Source organism: Nothobranchius furzeri, chromosome 2 (assembly GCF_043380555.1).
Source record: "Nothobranchius furzeri strain GRZ-AD chromosome 2, NfurGRZ-RIMD1, whole genome shotgun sequence".
NCBI lineage: Eukaryota > Metazoa > Chordata > Actinopteri > Cyprinodontiformes > Nothobranchiidae > Nothobranchius > Nothobranchius furzeri.
Genome location: NC_091742.1, coordinates 99726391 through 99752994, shown reverse-complemented (window position 1 = coordinate 99752994; position 26604 = coordinate 99726391). Strand labels below are relative to the sequence as shown.

The 26604-nt window shown below is 43.9% G+C and overlaps 1 protein-coding gene across 5 annotated transcripts; it reads right to left on the bottom strand.

Annotated features, from left to right (window-relative positions):
• Nucleotides 1–452: 452 nt before the first annotated feature.
• LOC139066240 (gastrula zinc finger protein XlCGF57.1-like) lies at nucleotides 453–18144 on the bottom strand. 5 transcript variants are annotated; one of them, XM_070548633.1, is made up of 4 exons: nucleotides 17740–18144; nucleotides 11517–11612; nucleotides 11347–11429; nucleotides 453–4614 (listed from the first exon to the last, which is right to left on the bottom strand). In XM_070548633.1, exon 4 carries the CDS (start codon nucleotides 4391–4393, stop codon nucleotides 3023–3025), a length of 1371 nt encoding a protein of 456 aa, XP_070404734.1. In that variant the 5' UTR covers nucleotides 4394–4614; nucleotides 11347–11429; nucleotides 11517–11612; nucleotides 17740–18144; the 3' UTR covers nucleotides 453–3022. The 5 variants fall into 5 exon arrangements, with proteins under 5 accessions (XP_070404734.1, XP_070404733.1, XP_070404732.1 ...); XM_070548632.1 differs by having other exon boundaries at nucleotides 11347–11421; XM_070548631.1 differs by lacking the exon at nucleotides 17740–18144 and adding an exon at nucleotides 13552–14901 and having other exon boundaries at nucleotides 11517–12821.
• Between the last annotated feature and the right edge of the window lie 8460 nt (nucleotides 18145–26604).

The window sequence follows — 26604 nt, the reverse complement described above, 5'->3', positions numbered from 1 at the left end:
AACGGTTCGCTGTTTTTAGCTATTTTGTGGGATATCACAAAGCTGGTCCTGGTTGCTGCATCCCTGGATGTGTGAAGCTTAGTAAAAAAGCCTTGCTGCTTTTGCAACTTTGCTAGCAAAGCTTCGGATGTCCGTGCCCTCTCAGCATCAGACAAGTTCTTGTATTTTTCTGAGTGTTTCTTGTCGTAATGCCGACTCAAATTGTAGTCCTTAAACACGGCAATCTCCTCCCCGCAAACCAAACACGCGGTTTTGCCTCCGACTTCAGTAAAAAAAATACTTAAAAGTCCAATTTTTGTTGAAAATCCTGCATTCGGCATCTTTTTTTTTTTTGCATGAGCGGACATTTCTGGGGCTATGTCAACCGCTGGCACTTGTTGCTATACGTATTGCGTCATTGTGCACGTAAAAAACAACTTCAAAATAAAAGCAATGCAGCCTTAGCCCATGCATGAGGTAAAATGAGAAAATACATTTATTTTGTAATTTCCAATTAACCTTACGCGGGCCGGTCAAAGTCAACCAAAGGGCCTTATGTGGCCCGCGGGCCGTAAAATGCCCAGGTCTGAGCTAGATGAACTCTGGAATCGGTGAGCAAATCTTATGCTCTGTTATTTCAAATAAGTTTGCACTATTTTACCTGAAAAACATTAAAAACAGTTCATTGTACATATTCTGGTTAATAACTGTTGCACAAGTCTAATTTTTGAGAAAACCAGATTTATACTTTTGCTAACTGTGAATCAGTTTCCAATTGTATTTGGATGTCAAACAATATGGATAATATAGGTATTAATTTTTGATCAGGTTTATTTGCATGACAGATAATTACATGAGTGGATTAATCTGGTGACTTTGCTGGCGAGCCTTCTCACTTTGCAAAACATCAGCATTTACATTTAAACTCCAGAAACAGCGAACAACAAACTGAATAGTGAACAAAGAGATTTAATAAAACACTTTGGTGGCAAACATTTCATTTTCAACCTTTTCTTCTCCAAAAACAAAACATTTAATAAAACTGCTGCCTTTCATTTTCAAGTGGTGCTCGCCGCAGAACCACAAAGGCGGAGCTGCACCATAAGGTGGAGCTGCACCAGAGTCAGCCCCGCCCATTCCAGAATCAGCCCCGTCCATTTCATCAGAGTCAGTCCAATTCCTTCCAGTTGTCAGACTTGATAGCATTCTGGAACCAAAGAGGGTGTTATAGCTAATATCATCTACAATGCAAGATTGAGGACAGAGTTGAGAAGTTAATTGAACAGTTTTTGTAAAGGTTCCATATAATTAAAAATCTAACTTTTGGAACTTTTAATCAAGTTATATTGTCATTTCCTCATAAGAAACACACCAAAGCCATTTTTGGCCTCATTCATGCATTTTCCTCCCATCTCAGCTTCAATTTGGTCTCCTCCCCTGAAGTGGGTCTGGTCTTGGTTCTCAAATCTGGATATTCTGTGAATTTTCTGGCAAATTATTTCTGAAATGACTTCTACTGAGACACCGCCAATAAACCATACATCCTATCTGCAAAGACACACTGGATAGGAATTACCAGTAACGCCACTTACTTTTTATCAGATGTGGTGGGGTAGTGGCTATGGATGTAGATTGACATGTAGTTTTGCGCAGGTTCGCCTCCCAGTAGCAGAAATATTAGGTAGTTTACAACCCCTTTTCTTCATTTCTAGCCACACTTGCCAGTACTATGTTTACAACAATTTACTGGTATACCGTTAACAATATAATGACTAATGTGTTTATTTATTTATTTATTCGTTTATTTAGCCAGTGTGAGTCCATTTGTGAGCAGAGTTTCAACTAAAATGCTGTTTAGGAACGACCAAATTCAAAGAACTTTTAGAGACATAAATATTTTGCTGAAAATAAACATTACAACTAAAATAAAAACAAATTAAATGTTTCATCTGGCTAAATAGATAGACGCCGACCCCACCGAGAATCGAACCAGCATCAGCTGAGGGCAAAGCAAAATTTAACTGAGACAATCTTGCCACTGGACTACCACAGCACATTTGATAATCCACTTGCTGTTGTACGACAGTTTTGTTAGAGCAGCTGTGGGCAGAAAATCGCTAAAAGAAACCTTTTCATTTCGAGATATATTCAGGCTTTGTCATGTACAACAAATCTGTCGGATGAAGTGTACTCTGTATTTCTAGCTGTATCTAGTATGGTTATTATTTATTATTTTTTAACCCATTCAGTAGCGGTCAGTGTTGCAGCCAAACTGAAGAAGCCTCTGACTGAAGACACTCTTCCGTTGTCGGACAGTCTTGTGAAGAGAATGCTCAGGGTTGTCCATCATGTTCTTCATTCTCTGGAGAATCCTTCTTTGCATCATCTCCTCCAGCGGTTCCACAGTCGTCCCCAGAACAGAACCAGCCTTTTTTATTAGGCTGTTGAGCCTTTTCAGGTCCCTGCTTCTGATGCTGCTACCCCAACAGACGATGGCTGAAGAGATTACACTCTCAACAACAGACTTGTAGAAGATCTGCAGCATCTTGCTACAGACATTGAAGGACCTAAGCGTCCTCAAGAAGTGCAGTCTGCTGTGTCCCTTCTTGTAAACAGCTTCGCTGTTCTTTCTCTTTTTGTCTCATTGCGGTCGGTCTTATTGTATTTTAATGTTTTTCTCCCTCTGCAGCATAACTTTTACTTTTACTTTGCTTGGCTGTAAACTAAACAAATTTCCCACTTGTGGGACTAATAAAGGTCATCTTATCTTATCTTATCTTATAGCATTAACATTTGTAAAGCAGTAACAGCCGTAATTCATGTGGGTCAGGTTAGTTTGCGATAAAGTTGAAAAACAAAAACGGAAGTCAGTGGGCTAGGTTGAGTTTGCGTGAATGGGCGGGGCTGACCCTGGTGCAACTCCACCTTTGTGGTTCTGCAGCGAGCACCCTCTCTTCATTTTAGTTAAAAGAGCTTCCAGCTCAGTAGCACATTTCATTCAACACCCTCAGAAGTCCCAAAATATATATTTTATTTACGTTCATTAATTCTGTCCTGTGTGGACTCTCGTGTGAAAGTTTAAACTTATCTTTTGAGCAAATCTTTGTCCACAGAGCTCACAAGAAAAAGGCTTCTGTCCTGTGTGGACTCTAATGTGAGTGTTTAAATATGTCTTTCGACTAAACCTTTGTCCACAGAGATCACAAGCAAAAGGCTTCTGTCCTGTATGGACTCTCATGTGTGAGTCTAAATTTCCCTTTTGGGTAAATCTTTGTCCACAGAGCTCACAAGAAAAAGGCTTCTCCCCTGTGTGAACTCTCATGTGTCTGTATAAACTTGACTTATCACTAAATCTTTGTTCACAGAGCTCACAAGCAAAAGGCTTCTGTCCAGTGTGGACTCTAATGTGAAAGTTTAAACTTGACTTATCACTAAATCGTTGTCCACAGAGCACACAAGCAAAAGGCTTCTGTCCTGTATGGACTCTCATGTGTCTGTCTAAATTTCCCTTTTGGGTAAATCTTTGTCCACAGAGCTCACAAGCAAAAGACTTCTGTCCTGTATGGACTCTTATGTGAGTGTCTAAATTTCCCTTTAGGGTAAATCTTTGTCCACAGAGCTCACAAGCAAAAGGCTTCTCTCCTGTGTGAACTCTCATGTGTTTGTTTAAACTTGTCTTTTGGGTAAATCTTTGTCCACAGAGCTCACAAGCAAAAGGCTTCTGTCCAGTGTGAACTCTCATGTGAATGTTTAAATAAGATATGCTACTGAAACTTTTTCCACAGTCGTCACAACTAAATGATTTTAGTTTTGTCTGAACTTTCCTGCTAGAGTCTACATTTTGCTTCACTCTAACACGTTTCTTATCAACACAACAGCTTGAAGACTTCAGTCCTGAATGACTTGTCACTCTCATGTGTTTCTGGAGAGACCGCTCATGGAGAAACTGTTCACCACACTCTGGGCAGCTGAAAGATTTGACAGCCTTAACATGTGATTTAGAAGACCTGCTCTCCTTCCAGTCTTTGTTATCATCTTTGGTGTTTGGCTCAGAATCTGACAAGAGTTTCAGTTGACAGTCAGAATCGTTGCCATCCTGGTCATCATCTTCATCATTGCTGACTTCAGTCTCTGAAGAGTTAGAATCATATTCATAAAGATTTAGATCTGGATTCCTGGTAGTTTCTGCTCCTCCACAGTCCTCTCTACCACTTTCTGCTTTCATCTGGTCAGTGGTGCTGCTGGTTGGAAGATCTCTGTCTTTAGGTTGGTTCTGATCAAACTGTGACAACAGAACTTCTCTTCCTTCTTCCTTAACCTGATGAGAAACTGCAGAGAATGAAATGTTGGTGGCATCAGCTTTAATCTCATCAAGCTGCTCCTCCTCTTCCTGCTTCATGTTGAGGGGCTCCATGTCCTTCTGGTTCAAAGGAGGCCTCAGTTCTTCAGGAGCTCTTCCTTCTTCCTTAAACTGACACAAAACTACAGAGAATGAATTATCACAGTTTAAAATGAATTTAAATATAACAAAACTTTAAAATGTATTTTACTTTGAAAAACCAGTACTGCCGTTTTCCCCCGTGTGCGAAGGAGCCGGCTTCTGTGCGGTGCGCTGCTCTCACGAGTTAAAGAAAACTACAGGGAGAGAAAAGGTGGAAGAAAGGAACCTTACGTTAGAAGAAGGCATTTTTAGTTCAGACCTGTGAAAACCAGCTTCATGCTAACGCACGCTGCTACATGTGAACAGTAACGTAGTCAATGTGGTCTGTCGTTAATGCGTAATTCCAGATCGGTAACAGCGTACAGCTTCATGTCGGGTCATGTTCCCACCGAGACTCATTTCTGCTCGCATTTTCAGAAGAAGAGGAAGGAAGCCGAGGAAGATGTTGAGGTAACGTTAGATGAAGATGCTCATTGTTCTTTATCGTGACCCAGTTCCCTCTGAGTGATCTGTACCGTGATACGTGTGATATTCCCAACGTTCCTATTGGTGACTGAAGGGAATCTAACATGTGGCTAATATATTAGACAAGTAGGCTGAAGTGGAGGAGGTGAGTGAAGGAGAGACAAGTGGAGAGGCAGAGCAAGGAGCAGCATGATGATGGAGAGAGCAGCAGGGAAGCAGAGAATCTGGCTGGGACCCAAAATGTTCCTCCCATGGCTGTAGCACAACAGTCAAGCATTACAATTCATGTCAAGTTAAATAAATATTTTATTTAATTTTAATTAAACATGAGCTGTTTTACACACTCCTGCATTAATGTTCACCAAAAACACACAGTCTCATGTCTCAGAACGACCGTCTCCATACGTCTCTACCACCCTGCATTTAGGGGCGTGGTCCTGGTCAACACCATCTCCTGAACTCCAAACTGAAGGTCAGAATGGGAAAGAAAGGTGATTTAAGCTAATCTGAGCGTGGCATGGTTGTTGGTGCCAGACGGGCCGGTCTGAGTATTTCACAATCTGCTCAGTTACTGGGATTTTCACCCACAACCATTTCTAGGGTTTACAAAGAATGGTGTGAAAAGGGAAAACCATCCAGTATGCGGCAGTCCTGTGGGCCAAATGTCTTGTTGATGCTAGCGGTCAGAGCAGAATGGGCCGACTGATTCAAGCTGATAGAAGAGCAACTGATAGAGAATTGCTGATCGCTGACATTGTTGCTTAAAATCATAACTGCCTTATAAGTAAAACATCTGTTGCTTCATTAAAATACAAGTGTTATCCTGTGCCAGCCTCCTCTTTAACTTGTCAGTTTCTGCGTCCCCACCTCCTGCTCGCCGTATGGTTAGTTCTCGTTTTCTTAATGAGAGCACAGCTAGAAATTTTTCTGCTGCTTTTGATCCACCCTGTTCTTCTGATAATGACCCAGATTCCTTAACTTCTCAGTTTAACGAGCACTGCCTCTCCATTCTGGACAACATCTGTCCTGTCAGAACCAGATCAGTTCCTGCAGTGAACCCTACTCCCTGGTTTAATGACAGCCTTCGCAGCCTGAAGCGCCAATGCAGAAAAATTGAGCGTTTGTGGAAGAAAACCCATCTCCACGTCCATCTGCTGCACCTAAAGGATCTTCTGACATCCTTTAACTCTGCAGTCAGAGACGCTAGGGTTTCCTATTTCTCCAACCTGGTGTCCCAGAGCAAAGGGAACCCCAAGCTGCTGTTTAACACCATCAGCAGCATCGTCTCTCCTGCCTCTCCTACAGCCTCCATCCACTCTGTTGCAGACTGTGAGAACTTTCTGTCTTTCTGTGTGGACAAAGTCAATAAGGTTAGATCTAGCATCTCTCCTTCAGCCTCCACCACCTCCCTTACCCATGGTGTCCAGTGTTTCCCCTAGGAATTTTTCCAGCTGTGGCGGGGGGGCCGGTGGGGGGTGGGGGGGTAACACATTTCTAAATAAAGTAAAATTTTCCAGTGCAGAGTGGAGACAACCCATAGAAGCACTGATTTGATCTCATTTCAGAGAAAAATAGAACAGGTCAGATGCACCTAATAAATAAAATTACTAACAAACTCAGGAATCTTTCTTTGCTTCACTGTTCTGGTGCTGAGAATATCACTAATGCGGATCAAAGGAGATACACAGATGAATGCACCTCTTATTTATTTATGACTTCCTATCGCTGGTTCCTTCAAAGGCAGTTCGAAATCTGGGTGTTGTGATTGATGAACACCTAAGCTTTAAAGATCATGTTACCTCTGTTGCCCGTTCATGCCGCTTTGCGCTGTATAACATACGAAAGATCAGACCATACCCAACACAACATGCCACACAGCTCCTGGTGCAATCTACTGTCATCTCCCGCCTCCATTACTGCAACGCCCTTCTAACTGGTCTTCCAGGCTGTACTGTGAGACCTCTTCAAATGGTCCAGAACGCAGCGGCGCGTCTGGTCTTCAATCAGCCAAAAAGAGCACACGTCACCCCTCTGTTCATTGAGCTCCACTGGCTACCGCTAGCAGCACGCATCAAATTCAAATTGCTAACACTAGCTTACAAAGTCCGAGATGGTACGGCTCCCATCTACGTGAATCCTCTTGCAAAGGCTTACGTCTCGGCCCGGCCGCTCCGGTCATCACAGGATTGTCGGCTAGCAGTGTCTACACCACGCTCAGGACAATCCAGACTCTTCTCATGCATCGTTCCACAAATGTGGAATGACCTTCCTAACACTACCAGAACAGGAGCTTCCTTTTCTATTTTCAAGAAACTCCTGAAGACCCTGCTCTTCAGAGAGCATCTTCTAAACTAGCACCCTCCCTGCACCCGTCCCCCCTCCCTACTGTCCACTCCTTGTTCCCTCCTCTCCATGATTGATGTCAATTTGTTGTTGTTATTGTTGTTAACCTCAAGGGCAACATGCCGATTATCACTTGTAAGTCGCTTTGGACAAAAGCGTCTGCTAAATACATAAACCTAAACATTTAATATTTGGAGACTACATTTACTGCAGCTGGCAGAGGCAGAGATTGTTTCTATTGATACACGGATTTACAGAATCATTTTAAATGTTAATAGGGGAAGACTGCAGGAGGGAGCGGTAAAATACAGGGGGTCCCCAGCAAAAACAAGAAACTTTACCAGTCTGATGAAACCCGCTGGTTTTCCATCAGGCAGTCACGGGGCAGCTCCAACGACCCAGTGGCTGTGCTGGGTCAATGTTATCGAGCCCAGTCCGGCCGTGAACGAGCCGAGGCGGCGTCGTGCTCTGCTTAAGAAGAGGTGTCATTTTCCTGCTTCAGAAGAAACGTCCAACGTGTTTTTACGCTTTCTCCGACACATGTCACGTCGCTAAGTTGTTAGCGCCGCGCGCTAACACGTCAATAGTGCAGCGTAGCCTGCTTGAGGTTTTAAGGGTTCCGATGAAAACACCCGACCTCTCAGGCTGCTCACACATCGATCTTAAGTTGTCGCTGTTGCGCTCACGCCGTAATACAGTATTGGATGCGGTTAAAGTCAGACATGAAAAAATAAATAAATTTTACATGAATAAGTGATGCTTAGCCTGGTGGAGGGAGGAGAACCTGTCAAGATCGTCAACACTCGTTTATCTTAATGCTGCTGAAACATGTAAACCACAAAGCATTATATCCACTGCTACCTTTCTAATTTTAAACTCAGTAACTTATGCTGTAACTGCACCTTGCCCTGCCTGCTCCTCCTTGCTGCCTGCCGGCTGAGATCACAAGCGACAACATGGTAGTTCCCGCTACTTCTTCGGGAAACAGCACAAAAAATAAAAACTTGGGATCTTGTAGGCGTGGCAGTGGGAATCCAGCCATGGCGGGCCGCCACGGCTACGCCTATGTAAGGGAAACCCTGGTGTCCCACAAGGTTCTGTGCTGGGGCCTCTGCTCTTCCTCCTCTATCTGCTTCCTCTTCAGCACATCCTGAGCTCCTTCAAGGGAATCTCCTACCATCTTTACGCAGATGACATCCAACTGTACATCTCCTTTAAGCCCCATGAGATGTCTAAGCTGCAGCTGTTACACACCTGCTTAGACTCTATCAGAACCTGGATGGTGGGAGCTTTCTTCAGCTGAATGAAGATAAGACTTCGATCCTCATCTGTGCCCCAGACAAGCTGGTTCCCAAAGTCAGAGACTCTCTTGGTCAGCTTGCTTCTCACACCAAACCTTCTGTCAGGAATCTTGGCGTGACCTTTGACCCGGCTCTCACCCTGGATTCTCATGTCAGTTCTCTTGTTCGCTCTTCCTTCTTCCATCTCAGGAACGTTGCTAAGCTGAGTCCCATTCTGTCCCGCTCTGAACTTGAGACTGTTCTCCACACCTTCATCTCCTCACGCTTAGACTACTGTAACTCTCTTTTCACGTGTCTGAGCAGAACCTCCCTGAACCGTCTACAGGTGGTTCAGAACGCCTGTGCTCGGCTTCTGACCAAGTCCTCCAAACACACCCACATCACCCCGCTTCTCCTCCAGCTTCACTGGCTGCCAGTCAACTTCAGGGTTCATTTCAAGATCCTGGTTCTGGTCTATAGGGCCTTACATGGACAAGCACCATCTTACATTGGTGATCTTCTTAGTCCCTACACCCCCAGCAGGTCCCTGAGGTCCAGTGATCAAAGCCTACTGGTTGTGCAGCACCAGGCTAAAGGTCAAAGGTGACAGATTGTCTACTGCTGTGGCCCCGAGACTCTGAAACTCTCTCCCCCTGAGCCTGACATCAGTGGTCTCCTTTAAAAAGCAGCTGAAGACTCACTTGTTCAGGCTGGCTTTTGTATGACCTTCGTGATTTTTATCTTGAGAGGCGCTATAGAAATGATACTTTCTTCTTCTTCTTCTTCTTCCCCGTCCAACAGGGAGGACAACGACCTTCCTCAGACCACGCTGGTCTGCGTTATCAGTTATACTCCCATGGGAAACAGCATGTTGACTGAATGCACCTGGTTTTGTTTGAGGGAGTTGTGGTATTGTTTTTACTCCCTACGTTAAACAGCTTTCCACCTGAATCTCTACGGAGCAGTTTAGGAGTGTGATGTGATGTGTTGTGTGTGCTTGCTAATAAAACCCCTCAGAGAACGGATGTTCCCTGAGAGATCCTGTGAACGATGCTTGGGTGTGTATTCATTTCGTCTCTTTTTCTTCCCCGTGTCCTGTCTGGCTGTGAAGCAAACAGAATTGATGTCTGAATGCTGGTAACAAGCCTTACAGATTTACTCTCAGGTGGACCATCAAAGCGTCTGCTTTTAATGTCACGCCTGATACTTAAAACTTTATTGTTATTGTTGTTGAATGCTTTGTAATTCCGACCAGACACGGAGACAGAGGTGAAAGAGAAAGGAAAAGACAAGAGGCGGGGAGATGGGGGGAAGGGGGTGGGAGGTTCCACAAAAATAAACAATAATGAACTAGAGTCTGCTTCTAGACCTGCAGAAAGAGAAAAGATTTAAAAAAAAAAAGGGACACCCTGAACAATACATCAGGAGCAAGCTATCACTGCGTCAACCTGATGATGAAATATAAAATCAACTTTGTTTAACTGAACAATCACACGATAATAAATCACAGTGCATTTAGTGGCAACGACAGCCTTAAGACCTGTGTTGAACGTGCCCAAGCCCATACTTTTGAGAGCACCTGTGTGTGTACACGCACTTGTTTATGTAAGGTTTCTCTATAGGAGCGTCCAATAGAGAGTGTGAGGGACCACAGATGTGTAGGAGACGGGGGGGGGTCGCTGTCCTGAGCCCATAACCCGCTCCGGCTGCTTCTGTCACGTTCAGCCAACCATCGGACACGCCACTCATCACGGATGAAGCTGAACGTTCAGCTCTCCCGTCAGTAAAACAAGCAGTAAGAACAGCAACTCAGTGTTGTCCACATATATAATATCTGCAACAATGATTAAAGTGGTTTCACTGTGTTAAGCATCAGTCTAATGTGCTCTGTTATGCTCTGTTATGTTATGCATCTGTGTAAATATGTAGATAAGAATGTGTGTGTATATACATGTATGCTTTTATACTGAAAAGTACCTGTAGAGGAAGTTAAACTTTGACCCCATAAAGTGACCAATAAAAGGGAGCATTGGTGTTTAGTGGCTGCAATCAGTGTGTGCTACCACCAGTGAAGGCCCGTGAAACAGACGCTCTATATATGGATTTATTTCCTCCTTTTTAATCCTGGAGATTCATTTTGGAGTCTTGGACCAACCGCTGGGTAAACGAAACTCTGCTAACACACTGAACATCCTAATCATCTATGAAGCACACGACAGCTCTGGATGCTAAAATTCTCCTAAATCATTCATCACTGAATAAATCTGATCACACGATAGCTTACAGATAACTTCTGCTGACACAAATGTGAGCTCTCTCCCTCTCGGTTACCACGGAGACGCATTTGCCGCACACGCGCCACCGGTTCTGTCCTGCTCTCGCTTCATCCCGCCCTTCTTGCTCTTCATGTTGATGCTCGTGTTGTGACACATGGTCAGTGATGTCATCATTAATGTTTCGCTCTGGTTCAAAGTGAAAAGGCTGAACAGATGACGTGTTGATGTCGCTCAACAGTCACTACAGGGTCCCAAAGCCGCCGGTGCAACCGAGGTACAACCATATGACGTCACTACCCAGAGTGCAGTGCGATGCTAACAACAATGGCGACCTACGAGTTAAACCATTTTTACTAATTTTATAAAGATTAAGACATCAAGAAGGTTTTTACACCATTTTAATATAACTGATACTAACATTTATCTTTTAAGAAGCACAGAGTTTTGTAACCTGGGTTCCTTTTAAAATGACAACTTTTGTCGCCAATGGCAGTGAATGAGTTAATGATGATGAGGGTGGCTCCTAGAGGCTGAGGTGTAGGGCTAAAGTGTCATCACTCACTTTGGTCTGGTCCAGACGCCGTCTCTTTACTGGTGCTCCTCAGTAGGTGACGTGAAGCTCCAACATCTGAGCGTTCTGTGTTCCTCAGAGGAGAAGAAAAGTAACATTAGCACTGCCTACATTATTTTTACTAGCATCTCAAGGCCTTGGAGAAGCAGATCTTCACTTACCTAAACATCAGACCAGTTTGTCCCAGCTGAGCTCATCAGGGCGTTAGCCTGACAGCCTGTCAGTGAAACACGGCTCCAGCCTTCTGGATGTGGACTCTAAAAAGCAAAGGAGCCTTTTTACTGTTGTTTTCATTATTTTACAGCTGATTTGATCAGATTTCTGACGCTCATGCAGACGAGTGTCGGTGAGAGTTAAAGCTTTAATGTATTTTCCTGTCTTAAATGTTCTTTTTAAGTAATCATGTTTTAAAGTAAGTCTCAGGGCGTTGTCCTTTCAGCCCTGCTCTGGTATGCTGATAAGACATGTAATTTGTCTCTGTGGGGGTTGGTGGAATAATCTGCCCGGCAACAGGAACCCATAGTTTCTGAGTGACTCAGCAGTTTTTGGCTGACCAGCAAGCAACTCCATAAAATGGATCCTTCCCCTTAGGGAAGACCCAGCCTGAGAACAGCTCTGTTATCAAACACACTTTGTGCTGATGTTACTGGAATCAGCGCTGCTTTCAAACGTGAACGTGACTCCGCTCGGTGTCGTTAATCATTTTTACCGGGCTGACTCCGACACGTGCCGGTGAACCAACCCACCTTCATGTCGCTAGTGTTAGCCCCAGGCTCCGGTTAGCTTCCAGCTAAAAGGCTACAGCACTCTCCTCCCAGTCCCACCCTGCTAAAGAGGGCCTGGAAAAGTTCCCCCACACATCAAAGTGATTTTTCCTTCATGAGCTTTTATAACCTTGTTAATCAGGATAGTTGATTTGCTGCTGCACATAAACTGTCAGTCAGAAGCTCTGCTAGCCGCTTATCTTAGAGGAGCTAGTTCACGTTGTTAGCTTGTTATCAGAATCATAGTTGCAGTTTCATCATCTGAGCTGCTTTTTAAATTCAAATTCAATTTTTATTTGTCACATATAGGGCTGCAACTAACGATTATTTTCATAATCGATTAATCTGTCGATTATTTTTTCGATTAATCGATTAATCGGTTTGTTATTGTTTAGCTATTTAACCTATACAAGTGATGGATGCATTTCAGTTAAGAACAAAAAAACATAAGAGAATTGTGCAGTTGACTGCAATCTATTTTATTGCACATGAACACAGTCAGCAGTATAAAATGAGCTAAACAGTGCAAAATATCAGTCCAGAATAATTTTTAGCATTAGCTGGAAGCCTGCTCCTTCCACCATGGATAGTGGCCTCATGTCTTTTACCAGCATGTTTAGAATAGAGTTTGTAAGTGGTATGAATTGCTGGGGGGTGAGTGTCTTCTTCCCCATGTAGTTGTCCATCGTTGCTTGTTTTTTTCTGCATAAGAAACACAAATAGACTGAAATAAGTACACATATAAAATAAAGCAGCACACACACTATAACACTAAATCAATATTATATTATTTGAATTAATTAACAATATACAGTGATCATTTATTTTGAGGGTTACGTTCTACAAAATAGCCCGCAACAGGAGATATTCAGAAAAAAAGTAAAACATTTTTACTATTAAAAAGCTCTAAGTAAGAAGCTCATGAGGTTTTTACTTTGAGTCGGGAGTGTTTAAATTAGCCAGAGAAATGTGAAAAATGATTATTTTGTGTAATACTGTTTAAGAAACATGATAAAAATGTGTTGTGAGGCGTTTTACAGTGTTAGATAGTAAAACAGCCTTTTAATAGTAAAAAAAATGACTTTTTCTGAATTTCTCCTGTATTTAAAAATTGAAAGTGTACAACTATGCCGCGTTATATTCACCTGGACACAGCTTGTCTGTATATTTTTCTCCGCGGAGTTGTCCTTTTTTGAATGAGGAACATAGTCATGGGTTTGTGCCGTTTTTCTCTTAACGAGAACATTCTTATAAACAGACGTGCTAAATTTGGCAAGCGCATGATACACAACACGGAGGAGATTCACGATTGCATCTAGTCAATCAGAAGTAGAACACCGCAGACTGACGCGGCAAAAAAACATGTTTAACATCCACTATAACGAACTCAGCTAAAACACTAAGTCCAGCTTGTTTATTTTCTGTTACTTACCGGGCTGGCTCTTCCAAATGACGGCTCACTTGACCGCGGTGCTCTTCCTCTGCTGCATCAGCCCCCACATGCTTTCGTCTCAAATGTGCTCCCATACTCGTGAGGTTTTTGTCCGGGGTTTCTCTTCAGTTTTGTCGCTTCTATTTTTCTTCCGTATTTCCTCTTGTTCCGCCATCTCTCACAGCAAGATGAGCGTCAGTAACGTGATACGTCATGAAAACCGAGGGCACCCATTGGCTCATTTCTTCTTCTACGGCTCCACTGGTAGATCAGTGGCTCATTACTGCCACACACTGGCGGCAAATTTAACAGCTTGTAACCGATGTCAGATTGTGGTAAAAAATAGACTTTATGCGGTAAAATATGATTATTAAACAACTAATCGATGACTAAAAAAGTTGTTAACTATTTTAATAATCGATTATAATCGATTAAATCGATTAGTTGTTTCAGCTCTAGTCACATACACATTCATACACAGTACAAAATGCAGTGAAATGCCTTACACAACTGCTCGTGACCTAAGAGTTTAAAATAAAAATAAACTGTACACCACGCATTAAAATGAAGGGTCAATTTAACTGGGAAAGAGTAAAGTAAATTATATCTGAATTAAAGTTGAATAATAGAATAGCTTTACAACAAAATACACAATACAATACAAATTAGAATAAAAGGTAAATTTAGCTGGGAAGGAATAAGATAAAATATATATAAGTTGTAGTTGAGAATAAAGTAACTGTACAACAAAATACACAGTATGTAAATGTATAAGAATGTATGAAGAAATAAAAATATCTGTACAAAACAGCAGCTGAACAAGTATTAAATGGAAATGAAAAAAATATATAAATAATGATGAATAAGATCTAGGTAAACTTGTTCAATTTGGGGTTAAAAACAAACGTTTTCACATATTTTCCATGTGGTTTTTTGCCAGTTCCTCTTCTGAAAGGTAGACAATTGTTTTTCTCTTTCCCTCAGAAAATCTTAATATTCTCCTAGTTTGGCCCAGCACAGTTCACTTCCCAGTTACAGCAACAGCCTTATATCATAACCACATAAGTGGAGAACATGTTCAGTAGCAATGAGAGAATTTGCTGTTGCATTTAAGTGATGTTAACTATTATTTAACATTTAAACTTATTTTATGATGTTTTTATTTATTCTAAAAACCCTGGTAAGGGATGTTTTTCTGTATTTGGAGCATCAGAGAAAGTTTTATGGTGGAGGTGATGTTTTAAAGTCACTGAGAAACTGCATGCTAGCAGTTTGTTGTTTTGCTGCTAATACAGTAGCAGGTGCAGCTGCTAATACAGTAGCAGGTGCAGCTGCTAATACGGTAGCGGGTGCAGCTGCTAATACAGTAGCAGGTGCAGATGCTAATACAGTAGCGGGTGCAGCTGCTAATACGGTAGCAGGTGCAGCTGCTAATACAGTAGCAGGTGCAGATGCTAATACAGTAGCGGGTGCAGCTGCTAATACAGTAGCAGGTGCAGATGCTAATACAGTAGCGGGTGCAGCTGCTAATACAGTAGCAGGTACAGCTGCTAATACGGTAGCAGGTGCAGATGCTAATACGGTAGCGGGTGCAGCTGCTAATACGGTAGCAGGTGCAGCTGCTAATACAGTAGCAGGTGCAGCTGCTAATACATTAGCAGGCGCAGCTGCTAACACGGTAGCAGGTGCAGCTGCTAATACAGTAGCGGGTGCAGCTGCTAATACAGTAGCGGGTGCATCTGCTAGTACAGTAGCGGGTGCAGCTGCTAATACAGTAGCAGGTGCAGCTGCTAATACAGTAGCAGGTGCAGCTGCTAATACGGTAGCAGGTGCAGCTGCTAACACGGTAGCGGGTGCAGCTGCAAATACAGTAGCGGGTGCAGCTGCTAATACAGTAGCGGGTGCAGCTGCTAATACAGTAGCGGGTGCAGCTGCAAATACAGTAGCGGGTGCAGCTGCTAATACAGTAGCGGGTGCAGCTGCTAATACAGTAGCAGGTGCAGCTGCAAATACAGTAGCGGGTGCAGCTGCTAATACAGTAGCGGGTGCAGCTGCAAATACAGTAGCAGGTGCAACTGCTAGTACAGTATTAGGTGCAGCTGCTAATACATTAGCAGGCGCAGCTGCTAACACGGTAGCAGGTGCAGCTGCTAATACAGTAGCAGGTGCAGCTGCTAATACAGTAGCGGGTGCAGCTGCTAATACAGTAGCAGGTGCAGCTGCTAACACGGTAGCAGGTGCAGCTGCTAATACAGTAGCGGGTGCAGCTGCTAATACAGTAGCAGGTGCAGCTGCTAATACAGTAGCAGGTGCAGCTGCTAATACAGTAGCAGGTGCAGCTGCTAACACGGTAGCAGGTGCAGCTGCTAATACAGTAGCAGGTGCAGCTGCTAATACAGTAGCGGGTGCAGCTGCTAATACAGTAGCAGGTGCAGCTGCTAGTACAGTATTAGGTGCAGCTGCTAGTACAGTATTAGGTGCAGCTGCTAATACATTAGCAGGCGCAGCTGCTAATACAGTAGCAGGTGCAGCTGCTAATACGGTAGCGGGTGCAGCTGCTAACATGGTAGCGGGTGCAGCTGCTAATACAGTAGCAGGTGCAGCTGCTAATACAGTAGCAGGTGCAGCTGCTAATACAGTAGCAGGTGCAGCTGCTAATACAGTAGCAGGTGCAGCTGCTAATACAGTAGCAGGTGCAGCTGCTAATACAGTAGCAGGTGCAGCTGCTAATACAGTAGCAGGTGTAGCTGCTAATACGGTAGCAGGTGCAGCTGCTAATACAGTAGCAGGTGCAGCTGCTAATACAGTAGCAGGTGTAGCTGCTAATACAGTAGCAGGTACAGCTGCTAATACAGTAGCGGGTGCAGCTGCTAATACGGTAGCAGGTGCAGCTGCTAATACGGTAGCAGGTGCAGCTGCTAATACAGTAGCAGGTGCAGCTGCTAATACAGTAGCAGGTGTAGCTGCTAATACAGTAGCAGGTACAGCTGCTAATACAGTAGCAGGTACAGCTGCTAATACGGTAGCAGGTGCAGCTGCTAATACAGTAGCAGGTGCAGCTGCTAATACAGTAGCAGGTGTAGCTGCTAATACAGTAGCAGGTGCAGCTGCTAATACGGTAGCAGGTGCAGCTGCTAATACAGTAGCAGGTGCAGCTGCTAATACAGTAGCAGGTGTAGCTGCTAATACAGTAGCAGGTACAGCTGCTAATACAGTAGCAGGTACAGCTGCTAATACAGTAGCAGGTGCAGCTGCTAATACGGTAGCAGGTGCAGCTGCTAATACAGTAGCAGGTGCAGATGCATGTTTTTGCAATAAAAATGTTATGTTGTAATGGAATTCATGCATTAGTTTTTGTTTGCTTTGAACCCAGAGCAGACGTCACACGCCAGACGACATCAACACTGCATACTTTAGTATTTGTTCATTTATCGTGAGTAATATCGATATCGCAATATTAAGCACTGTTATCGAATATCGCAGGTTTTCCTAATATCGTGCAGCCCTAGTTTCACAAATCCAAAACAGGGTTGTATGCAATCTGCTATTGTAGAATAATCTAGAACAGGTTTAACAGAGTGTCTGTTGTAGTTTTTGAGCTACAGCTGTTCCATCTTTGGCCAGATGCTGAAAAACCCCATAAATCAGGCTTTGTTGAAGTTTCACAAATCAGGGAAAGGACCACAAATCCTATACTGTTTAATTTGATCTGCTTTTATAGTAGAATATTCTAGAACAGGTCTGAATAGTGTGGGTGTTGTAGTTTTTGAGGTAGAGGAGATTAAATAAGGTCAGAGTAGAGAAAAATTGTGTGTAATGGCCCTTTAGCCGTTTCCCGAATCGGAAGGTAACTTCAGCCTCGTTTAGTCGCGCTGCTCTTTAGCTGATATGGGATTTATTTACTGGATGCTAACATCACATCACACTCACGGAGTAACACACACAGGCGCTCTGCTGCTACAGTCAGTGGAAGGTTATCATCTGGTGTAAAAAGGCGTTCATCACAATTCCCAGATCACGTTTTATTCCACGAAAATCGTCCGAATCCACATTAATCTGGGTGCTAACATTACTAGCATGTTGTGCTAGCGTTAGCAGGTGGGATGCTAATGCTAGCACGCTGCTAATGCCCGTAAATGAACGTGTACAGTGAAGTTAGCCGACATTTTAGAGTGATATGAAGCTTACCGCTCTGCTGCTGTGTCGAGCTGGGTCCAGCCAGCCGCGGGGCCTTCCTGCTGGGCTAAACTAGTTCGTGTCGCACCGCCACGGCTCAACAAAAGCCACCACACCTATAAAACACACTTTTGTTGCCTTTTCTAAGAGATGCTAATGACTCCAACTTGTTGTTTCCGTTTCGGATCTTTATTCCGGGTTACTGTTGGCCGCAGCCCACGTCTTAACTCCAGCAGAAACACCGTTAACGATCTCCGATCACACTAGCTCGTTTTCTTCTAAACAACCGAACCGGAACTCTGCACACAGCCGGCCAAGAACAGCCCTTCAACATAAAAGTCCAACCACAACAAATCGCAACCCGCATGGCCGGCTCTAGGTAATTTGGCGCCCAAGGCGAGAGTGCCCATGTGCCCCCCCCCCCCCCCCCCCCGCCCACGTGCCTGCACACCTCTCACCCAAACCCAAGTCCACCCGACCACCACACATTGGAAAAAGCAACTCCACAGTGATTCCTAAGTTACGAATTTTTAATTTTAAATATTCACACAGCAACTCTTTAAAGTCAACAGCCTGAAGAATAAATGTCAGCTTGAAAGATAAGTAACCTGAGAATATTACAATAACCAACAACTCAAAATGTTGAGCAAATGTCATTGGAGTGAGGATGAAAAATCAAAAGCAGCATTAAACTGTGCAATCAAAAGCAAAACTCAAATATCAAAGTGTCATCATAAAGAAAGTTCTACTTTCCATTTTGTTCTACTGCTGTGGCCAGTCAGCAGGATCCATGGGGCCAGCAGCTCCTACATGTTCACACACATCTGTTGAAGCTGATGATGGTGTCTCTTCAGGCTGTTGGAGTGGAGCACTGAGTCTGCTGGTGTTGGGTTCTTCTTCTGTGAGAAAATACACACACACACACACACACACACACACACACACACACACACACACACACACACACACACACACACACACACACACACACACACACAGTTTGAAATAATTTAAATATCATGAAATGTAAAATTTTTTTTACCTTATTTTGAAAAACCACAGGCTTCTTCCTCTCTAGCTGCGGTGCTTCGCGTGCGCTTCTGATGAGAGACAGTAGCAGGGCCGTATCCAGAGTTTCTAAACTAGCGAGGGCCACCATCCGTTATGCCATGCACATTGAGAACAAACTGAAGACTAAAGCTGATTTCAGATTTAATAATTTGTTTAACCCTCTGGAGGCAGGCGTTGCAGATTAGCAACGTAAAAACCTACCTACCTGGTTACTCCACATACGTACTTCATGAGCATTTTTAACTCAGAAGTTCCCCTGAAGGACTTAGTTGTTCGTCCTTTAATCAAGACTTATTTTGAGCCTGAGAGGGTTAACACTAAAGTGACTTGTTTTAGTATGACGTTGCATTTTTGGTTCTTTTTAAAACACAGAAAAGGTTTTTTTTAACATTGCTGACAGTTTTGTTCGTGGCTGTAAACTTCCTCAGAGCTGACTCTGATGGTGGCGTCACTTCCTACGCCGTTTATCCGCGGGCAGCAGAGGACGTCGCCCTCTGCTGCCCGCTCTCCCCTCACTGATGACACAGTCCCATGCACGATCCAATGTGTAGACCCCATCGTCTCTGTTCATGGTCCCGCATCCACGTCTCCTTATCTCTATGGCTTCCTTCATCACTCATGACGTTTAGTGAAGGTTTACCATCACTCTTCCTAGTCTAAACATATCTAAAGTCACATATAATCAGTACAATTTATGTATTTCAGTCACGTGTTCAGCAGCAAGCTTCTGGAAATTATAACAACATGTAATAACTACCAGTAACAATGTAATGGTGGCTTATCTATTGTATTATGTACAGGTTGGCAACATAATCCAGACTAAGCTGTATTGAAATATGGAAGCATTTGTGAATTACATGCTACAGCTGCTTGCTACAGCCCTGCTGCGGTGTCTGGAGCAGACTCCAGTTGCCGACTCTCAGCAGCAACAACCTGACTCCAGGTAGCAGCTGCACACATCCACACAACAAGCTGGTGGGGATTTTTCTTCCGCTTGTAGAGATATTCACAACCATCACTTTTTTTGGAACTCCACGTAATCGTGAGCGTGCAACACGCTAGCTTAGCATTAGCCAATCTGCCCGTAGTTCAACTCTTGATCCCAAACTTAGGACCATTTCTTCCTTTTTTCCCATCAGCCAAGGCCAACATTAGAAACCTAGGAGTTATTTTTGATCCAGCTTTAAGTTTAGACTCACACGTCAAAACCATCTCCCGCTCTTGTTCTTCCAACTGAGAAACATTTCAAAAGTCCGTAAACTGGTTTCTACTGCAGATCTGGAAAAAATCATCCATGCCTTTGTGTCATCACGCTTAGACTACTGTAACGCTCTTTTTACTGGTCTCAGCAAAACCTCCCTCTCACACCTTCAAGCCATCCAAAATGCAGCAGCCAGACTCCTAACCAAATCCAGCAGACGAGCTCACATCACTCCAGGTTTACAGTCCCTCCACTGGCTCCCGGTAGAATTTAGAATTCAATTTAAAATTTTAGTCCTGACCTATAGAGCTCTTAACAAGCAGGCTCCAAGCTACCTATCTGAGCTTTTATCCCCACACACCACCTCTCGGAACCTCAGATCCACATCTGAAAACCTCCTGGCTGTTCCTCGAACCAGACTGAAAACCAAAGGGGACAGGGCCTTTCAGACTATTGCACCCAGACTTTGGAACAGTCTACCTTCAAATCTCCGTCTCTCTAACACTGTAGACGTCTTTAAAAATCATCTAAAAACTCACCTTTTCATCCAGGCGTTCCCTCCCTAAATGTTTCAGAATGATGGCTTTGTTCGGGTTCACACCTTCACTTTGTTTATACTCATGATTTTATTTTCTACTTTATCACTGCTATTGTTTTTCTGATGTTTTTATTGGTTAGAGGAATTTGCCCTGATCTTTATCATGTTGTACAACGCTTTGTGATTTATATCTGTGAAAGGCGCTCTATAAATAAACCATTTCTTCCATTTCCAGTCGTTTCTGTCTTTGCTGGTTTCTCTTTTTTCCTCCACAGCACCTAGACCATCTCATGGTGCACCAGTAAATGTGTTCAGACTGTGGTGCGCACAATTAACCAACCTTTGAATCAGTGAGAAATGACTCGAGGAACTTAATGAATCAAACCATTTGAATCGTTCAATGAATCGTTTCATTCCTAAACTCAACACATGAAAATAGAACATAGTAAAGTGAAATAAAGATCATTAAGATCAAAGAAACACAAGAGCAGCGAAACAAGAAGCAGAAAGTACACAAAAGAAATCAGCTGGAACAGACCACTGCACAAGGGAAAACCATGTACTGGACTACAACCGAACACGGATCGTAAGCACAGAAACACAAATGCTAAAGATGGACCATCCCCATACCCCCTTTAAACAGCCATCACACAATGTTTTGTAAAAAGGACACGACTGTGGCACATTACCACCATGATCTAACCTTATAAACAACCTAAGCCTCCCTGATGCCGGCGTGCTGTTTAAGCTAATTATCAGCATTTCTTTCTAAGCAACATTTACATCTTGATGGCCGCAATTTGTGGTTTCCAGGACAGGAAGTGTTGGCTCATGGGCTGGAAGCGACCCCGATCTAGGGTAAAGGACAACAACGTGGGATGCAGCACTTGTATCGAGGATGTACAATCTACAAGGATCATTCCTTCTCTTTTACTTCTGCCCTTTCTTTAATGTTTTTCTTTACGTCAATAAAGAGTTCTGTCACTGATGGCATGAACTCGACTAACTGGTAGTAAATCTTGTGGTTACAGCATCAAGTTCTTCAGTCTTGTGCCACGGTGGAACTAAAACAACACATAAATGCAGTGAGACAGAATACGGTAAGAAGCAACAAAAAATGACACTTATGATACATAAAACATACCTCGTTGGCTGACCCGTGCTTAAAGGCAGAAATAAGTATCTTAAAAGAAAAATCTCTGAACTTCTGTTTAACAGTCCATGCTTGAACCTCTCATGAGCGTGCATCTCTTTTTTGCACCACCGGAACCAACACATTGAAAATGTGTTCCTACATGAGAACCCTTCACAATAAAAGACCAATGTAACAAACAGTGTGCATATTGCAAAATAAAATACACAAACTGAAATTCTGGCAGTAAAGTTCCCACCAAATCACAACCCTACTGTGACTTCACCTCAAAACACATTGCATAATAGGAATATATGTACATTTACTCTGCTTCCTGTTATGTTTTAACTTGCTATGCTTCGCTACTCCCTTTAAGAAGCTAAGAGAAAAAGATAAGAACAGACGAGAAAGAAACCTGGGTATAAAAATGTTTTCCTTATTCAATTAAAACACTCACATTGTTTGTTTGTTACACAGGGTTCACGTGATCTTGGGGCTGGAGGTTCTAACAAATACCACTAGACACACCAGAACCTCGTGGACGGGCAGGACCGGAACCTCGTGGACGGGCAGGACCGGAGCCTCTTGGACAGGCTGAGGTGCGGCCTCTGGGACTGGATACGGTGAAGGCAGGTGGAGCTCAGACTTGGACTGCAGAGCAGGGGCCTCTTGGACAGGCGGCACAGCTCTGGCTTCAGGAGACTGCTGGTGTTGGTGGTGACGTCGACGACGAGTGGATGATCTGCTGGTTAATGGAAGGGGCTCGGGCTGAGGTTGCAGGGGCCTCTTGGACAGGCGGCACAGCTCTGGCCTCGAACAACTGCTTTAGCTCAGACTCGGGCTGCAGAGCAGGGGCCTCTTAGATAGGTGGCACAACTCAGGAGACTGCTGGTGATGGTGGTGACGTCTGCGACGAGCACGGCTCCTAGGAGGTGCGGGGATAACGCCGGCAATGCCAACTGGACCTGGTGGAGGTCTGGTGGCTCGGCCCATCGAAGGTTCCGCGATGGCGCCGGCTGAAACAGATGGAGATGAGGATTGACAGCCCACCGGAGATGGAGAGGTGGTGCTGTCCGGACCGGGTGAGGGTAGGGAGGTTTGGTAAATCCGGGTCGTGGAGATACTGACGGAAGGTGGTGGTGGAGTGGAGCCGAAGGTTAATAATAGGTCCTTCGCGAAGCGCCAAAAGGAGACATCTGTTATGGGGTGATGGTCGAAGTAGCTGGTGGCCCACCGCAGAGCTTTGCCTCCCAGGCAAAGCACCATGAAAGACACCTTGTTGAATTCAGAAGAATTTAAGTCCAGGCAGCCAGCACAGTCCTGAATAAAAGTCCAGCAGGTCTCAGGATCACCATCGTATCTGTACATCTGGAGTCTCTGCTGGGTCCTGGATGGTCGGTCCATTCTGTCACGAGTTGGTGTAGGAGGATGTTTTAGGACCCAAGATGCAGATACCAGAGGAACGAGGCAGAGGTGGAGGATAAAGTAAAAATCCTTTATTAAGGTAGTAATCCAAAGGCAGTGAGCCAAAAATCAAAAATCTAAACGGAGTCATCAAAAACACTAGAGAACTAGAAACACTGGAAGCTAGGAACAGGAACGAGACGAGACTGACAAGAACAATGGGCCGACAACACATAGAGACACAGACAGGGTTATATACACTGGGGAGGATGAGAGGGAGATGAATTGCAGGTGTGTGGGGAGAGAGAGACCAGGTGAACTCAATTACTAATCAGGGAGGAAACTGACATGACCTAAGAATAAAACCTGAAGACAATAAGAGCAGGGAACATAACTTAATAATCGGGGGGGGGGGGGGGGGGCTCAAACACTGATGGGAAAAACACACTAGAGACTAATAATATGAACAGCTGCAGCTAAAGAAAATGACCTAAGAGAAAAACCTAAAGACCAGAAGGGCAGACAAACATAACTAATATTCAAGGGGGGAATCTGAAACTAAAGGAAAACACTACGGAAAGAAAAACTACAGGGGCGTGACTGCAGGGGGCCACGGGAGCACAGGAGGGGAATATCTGAGGAGGGAAACCTAGAGGGCAGAAGATCTGGGGGCAAATGGGGAACACCAGGAGACACATGAGAGCGCTAGGAGACACAAAAGGAGAACCTAGAGAGGGATGGAGAACACAAGGAGACACATGAGGGGAGATGCAGACCATGACAGTAACCAAAGGAAATGCATCTTTAAATCATTTGGTTTTGGTAGCTAACAAAGTCTTAGAAAAAATGGATCTAATGTTCAACAACCCACATTTAATTTTTCTAGTCTTCTGCTCAGTTGAATTTGTTCTAATATTTATGAGATTTCCATGATTTGCTTTAATAAGCCTGATATTTAATCTGTGTGGTTTTGGCCGTGGGCAGGACACTGTCTCTATGGGGTAGTGGGTGGGTAACAGTACAGAAGCTGCAGAGGGGTGGGTTAAACTACGACTCTGCTTCCTGGTCTGGACCCTGGGTAGTCATGGAGGACTAATAAAACTGGCCATGTTCCTAGAAAGAAGAGCTGCTCCATCCAAAGAGGGATGGATGCCGTCTCTCCGCATCAGACCAGGTTTTCCCCAAAAAGTTTTCCAATTATCAATGTAGCCCACGTTGTTTTCAGGACACCACCTAGACAGCCAGCGGTTGAAGGACAGCATGCAGCTAAACATGTCGTCACTGGTCCGATCAGGCAGGGGGCCAGAGAAAATTACGGAGTCCGACATTGTTTTGGCAAACTTACACACCGAAGCAACATTAATGTTAGTGACCTCCGATTGGGGTAACCGGGTGTCGTTACCGCCAGCGTGAATAACAATCTTACTGTATTTACGCTTATCCTTAGCCAGCAGTTTCAGATAAGATTTAATGTCGCCCGCTCTGGCCCCAGGTAAACATTTAACTATGGTTGCTGGAGCCTCTAATGCCACGTTTCTGACTATGGAGCTGCCAATGATCAGAGTCGGCTTGTCAGTGGGTCAAGGCCGGATTAACCATACGGGCAACTGGGCAATTGTCCAGGGCCCACGAACTCTAAAGGGCCCAGGGGAGCAAGGGCACGAGCAAAGTACTGTATCTGTAATCTCCCGCTTTATATTAAACTAGGGTGACCATACGTCCTGTTTTCCCCAGACATGTCTACTTTTCACTCTCTATTCGGGCGTCCGGGGGGGGGGGTTCTTGTATTGATGAAAATGTCCGGTTTTTCATCCAGGAGCAGAGATCGAATTATGGGGGAACTGTATATCCTACACATCCAGGGGAGCCGTTTTCTACCTATATTACATTATTTATGGACTCTTTTGAGCAGAGAGCACAGAGAGCGGCACAGCGCGCTGATCGTTGTTGCGCAGCGATCCAGGCTGCTGCGTCCAGCGCACGGTCCATTCTCAAAGTGGCACAACCAAAAAACTAGAATTAGCACACAATCGTTCATGTCCGCACATGTTCTCTATTTTCTGTCTTATTTGTGCCTGAAGCGCTCTGCTACTGCGGAGCTCATCACCTGTGCTGCGGTGATTTCACCTCACTGACGCAGCATCGAAACGCGCTCTGCGCTTTACGGTCAGGAGATCCCTTTGATCTGCTCAGAAGTAACTGCTGAGGTGAAAAAGTAAGAATCCAGGCAGCAGATTTTCTGGAGAGTTTAGAGGAGACGCAGAAAGATGAGAGACAGACAGGACAGGAAATAGTTCAATAAAAACAAGAAAACAAAGTGTTGAAAAGTCAAAAGTAGGTAGATTTATCTCCACTACACGTTTTTACCTGTATAAAACAATAAGTTATACACATTTACTATTTATACATCTGATACAATTCAGATCACCCTCAAAACTCAGTCACACACCCAGGGTCGTTTCAAGACATTTTGGGGTCCAAGGCAAAATGCCCCCCCCCCCCCCCCCCCCCATAACTGGGCTCCCCAGAAGCCTCTGTGTAATTCATAACCTCTCCAGGAGTGTTAGTTATACAGTGTTTATAAAAGCCCCTCAGACATTACTGACATGTTCTAATATTATCAGATGAAAAACTAAATTATCAGGCACGCTGTCTCATCTGCTGCTTTTCTAAACTTGTAAAAAGTAACAAAACCATTTGAAAGCCACTATTTGTGGATTCTCTGAAAGTTTCCATGGAGTGTGGGACAACTTATGTTTTCATTGACCCTATCGTCTAATCTCACAGCTGAAACAAGCATCCTTAATAATCTGTGCACAGGAAGCGTACCGATGCTGTAGTAAAACAAAAGGTATAATAATTTATTATTAATAAAACCTTGTTGCAGCACTAAAGCAGAAAAATGAGATTTTGCAATAAACATGCTAAATATTTACATATGAATTGTTTTAGAGCCCTTTTATTGACAGAATCTGATATTAATGTAGTTCTTACAAAAAATGGGTCCCAGCGTGGTTTGTGTGGCGTTGCCATAGTGACGTCATAGGCACAGATCCCCTGTCCTCTTGTTTGGAAATGGAAATATGATCACCCTATATTAAACAAACTGTCCACCCGGGCTTTTGCGCTGCACAGAGACGCTTCGCTGCCTACGACTGAACGTCAGTTGAGAGTCAGTCTCATGCAGACTGACCAATGAAGAGACGGCCTCAAGTTAAGACCCTCTCCTCATTGGTCAGTCCACACAAGGTGGGTCAAAGGTTACCCTGAGCGGGTTACGTGATGTCAGGCATTCAAGTATTGAGTATATTTACTGCATATTACAGTAAAATATTCTGTATGTGACCATATTATGGTGATCCTTGGGTCGTGATGATGGGGCCCTTGAATATTGTTGCCCAGGGTACAACAAAGTCTTAATCTGGCCCTGCTAATATACATGCAGCTCTATGCTAAAAGTGTATTTTCAAAGAGGTAATGATGGATTTCTTTGTAAAAGTTGTCCATCTTTCCAACAGAAAGATTTGCCTG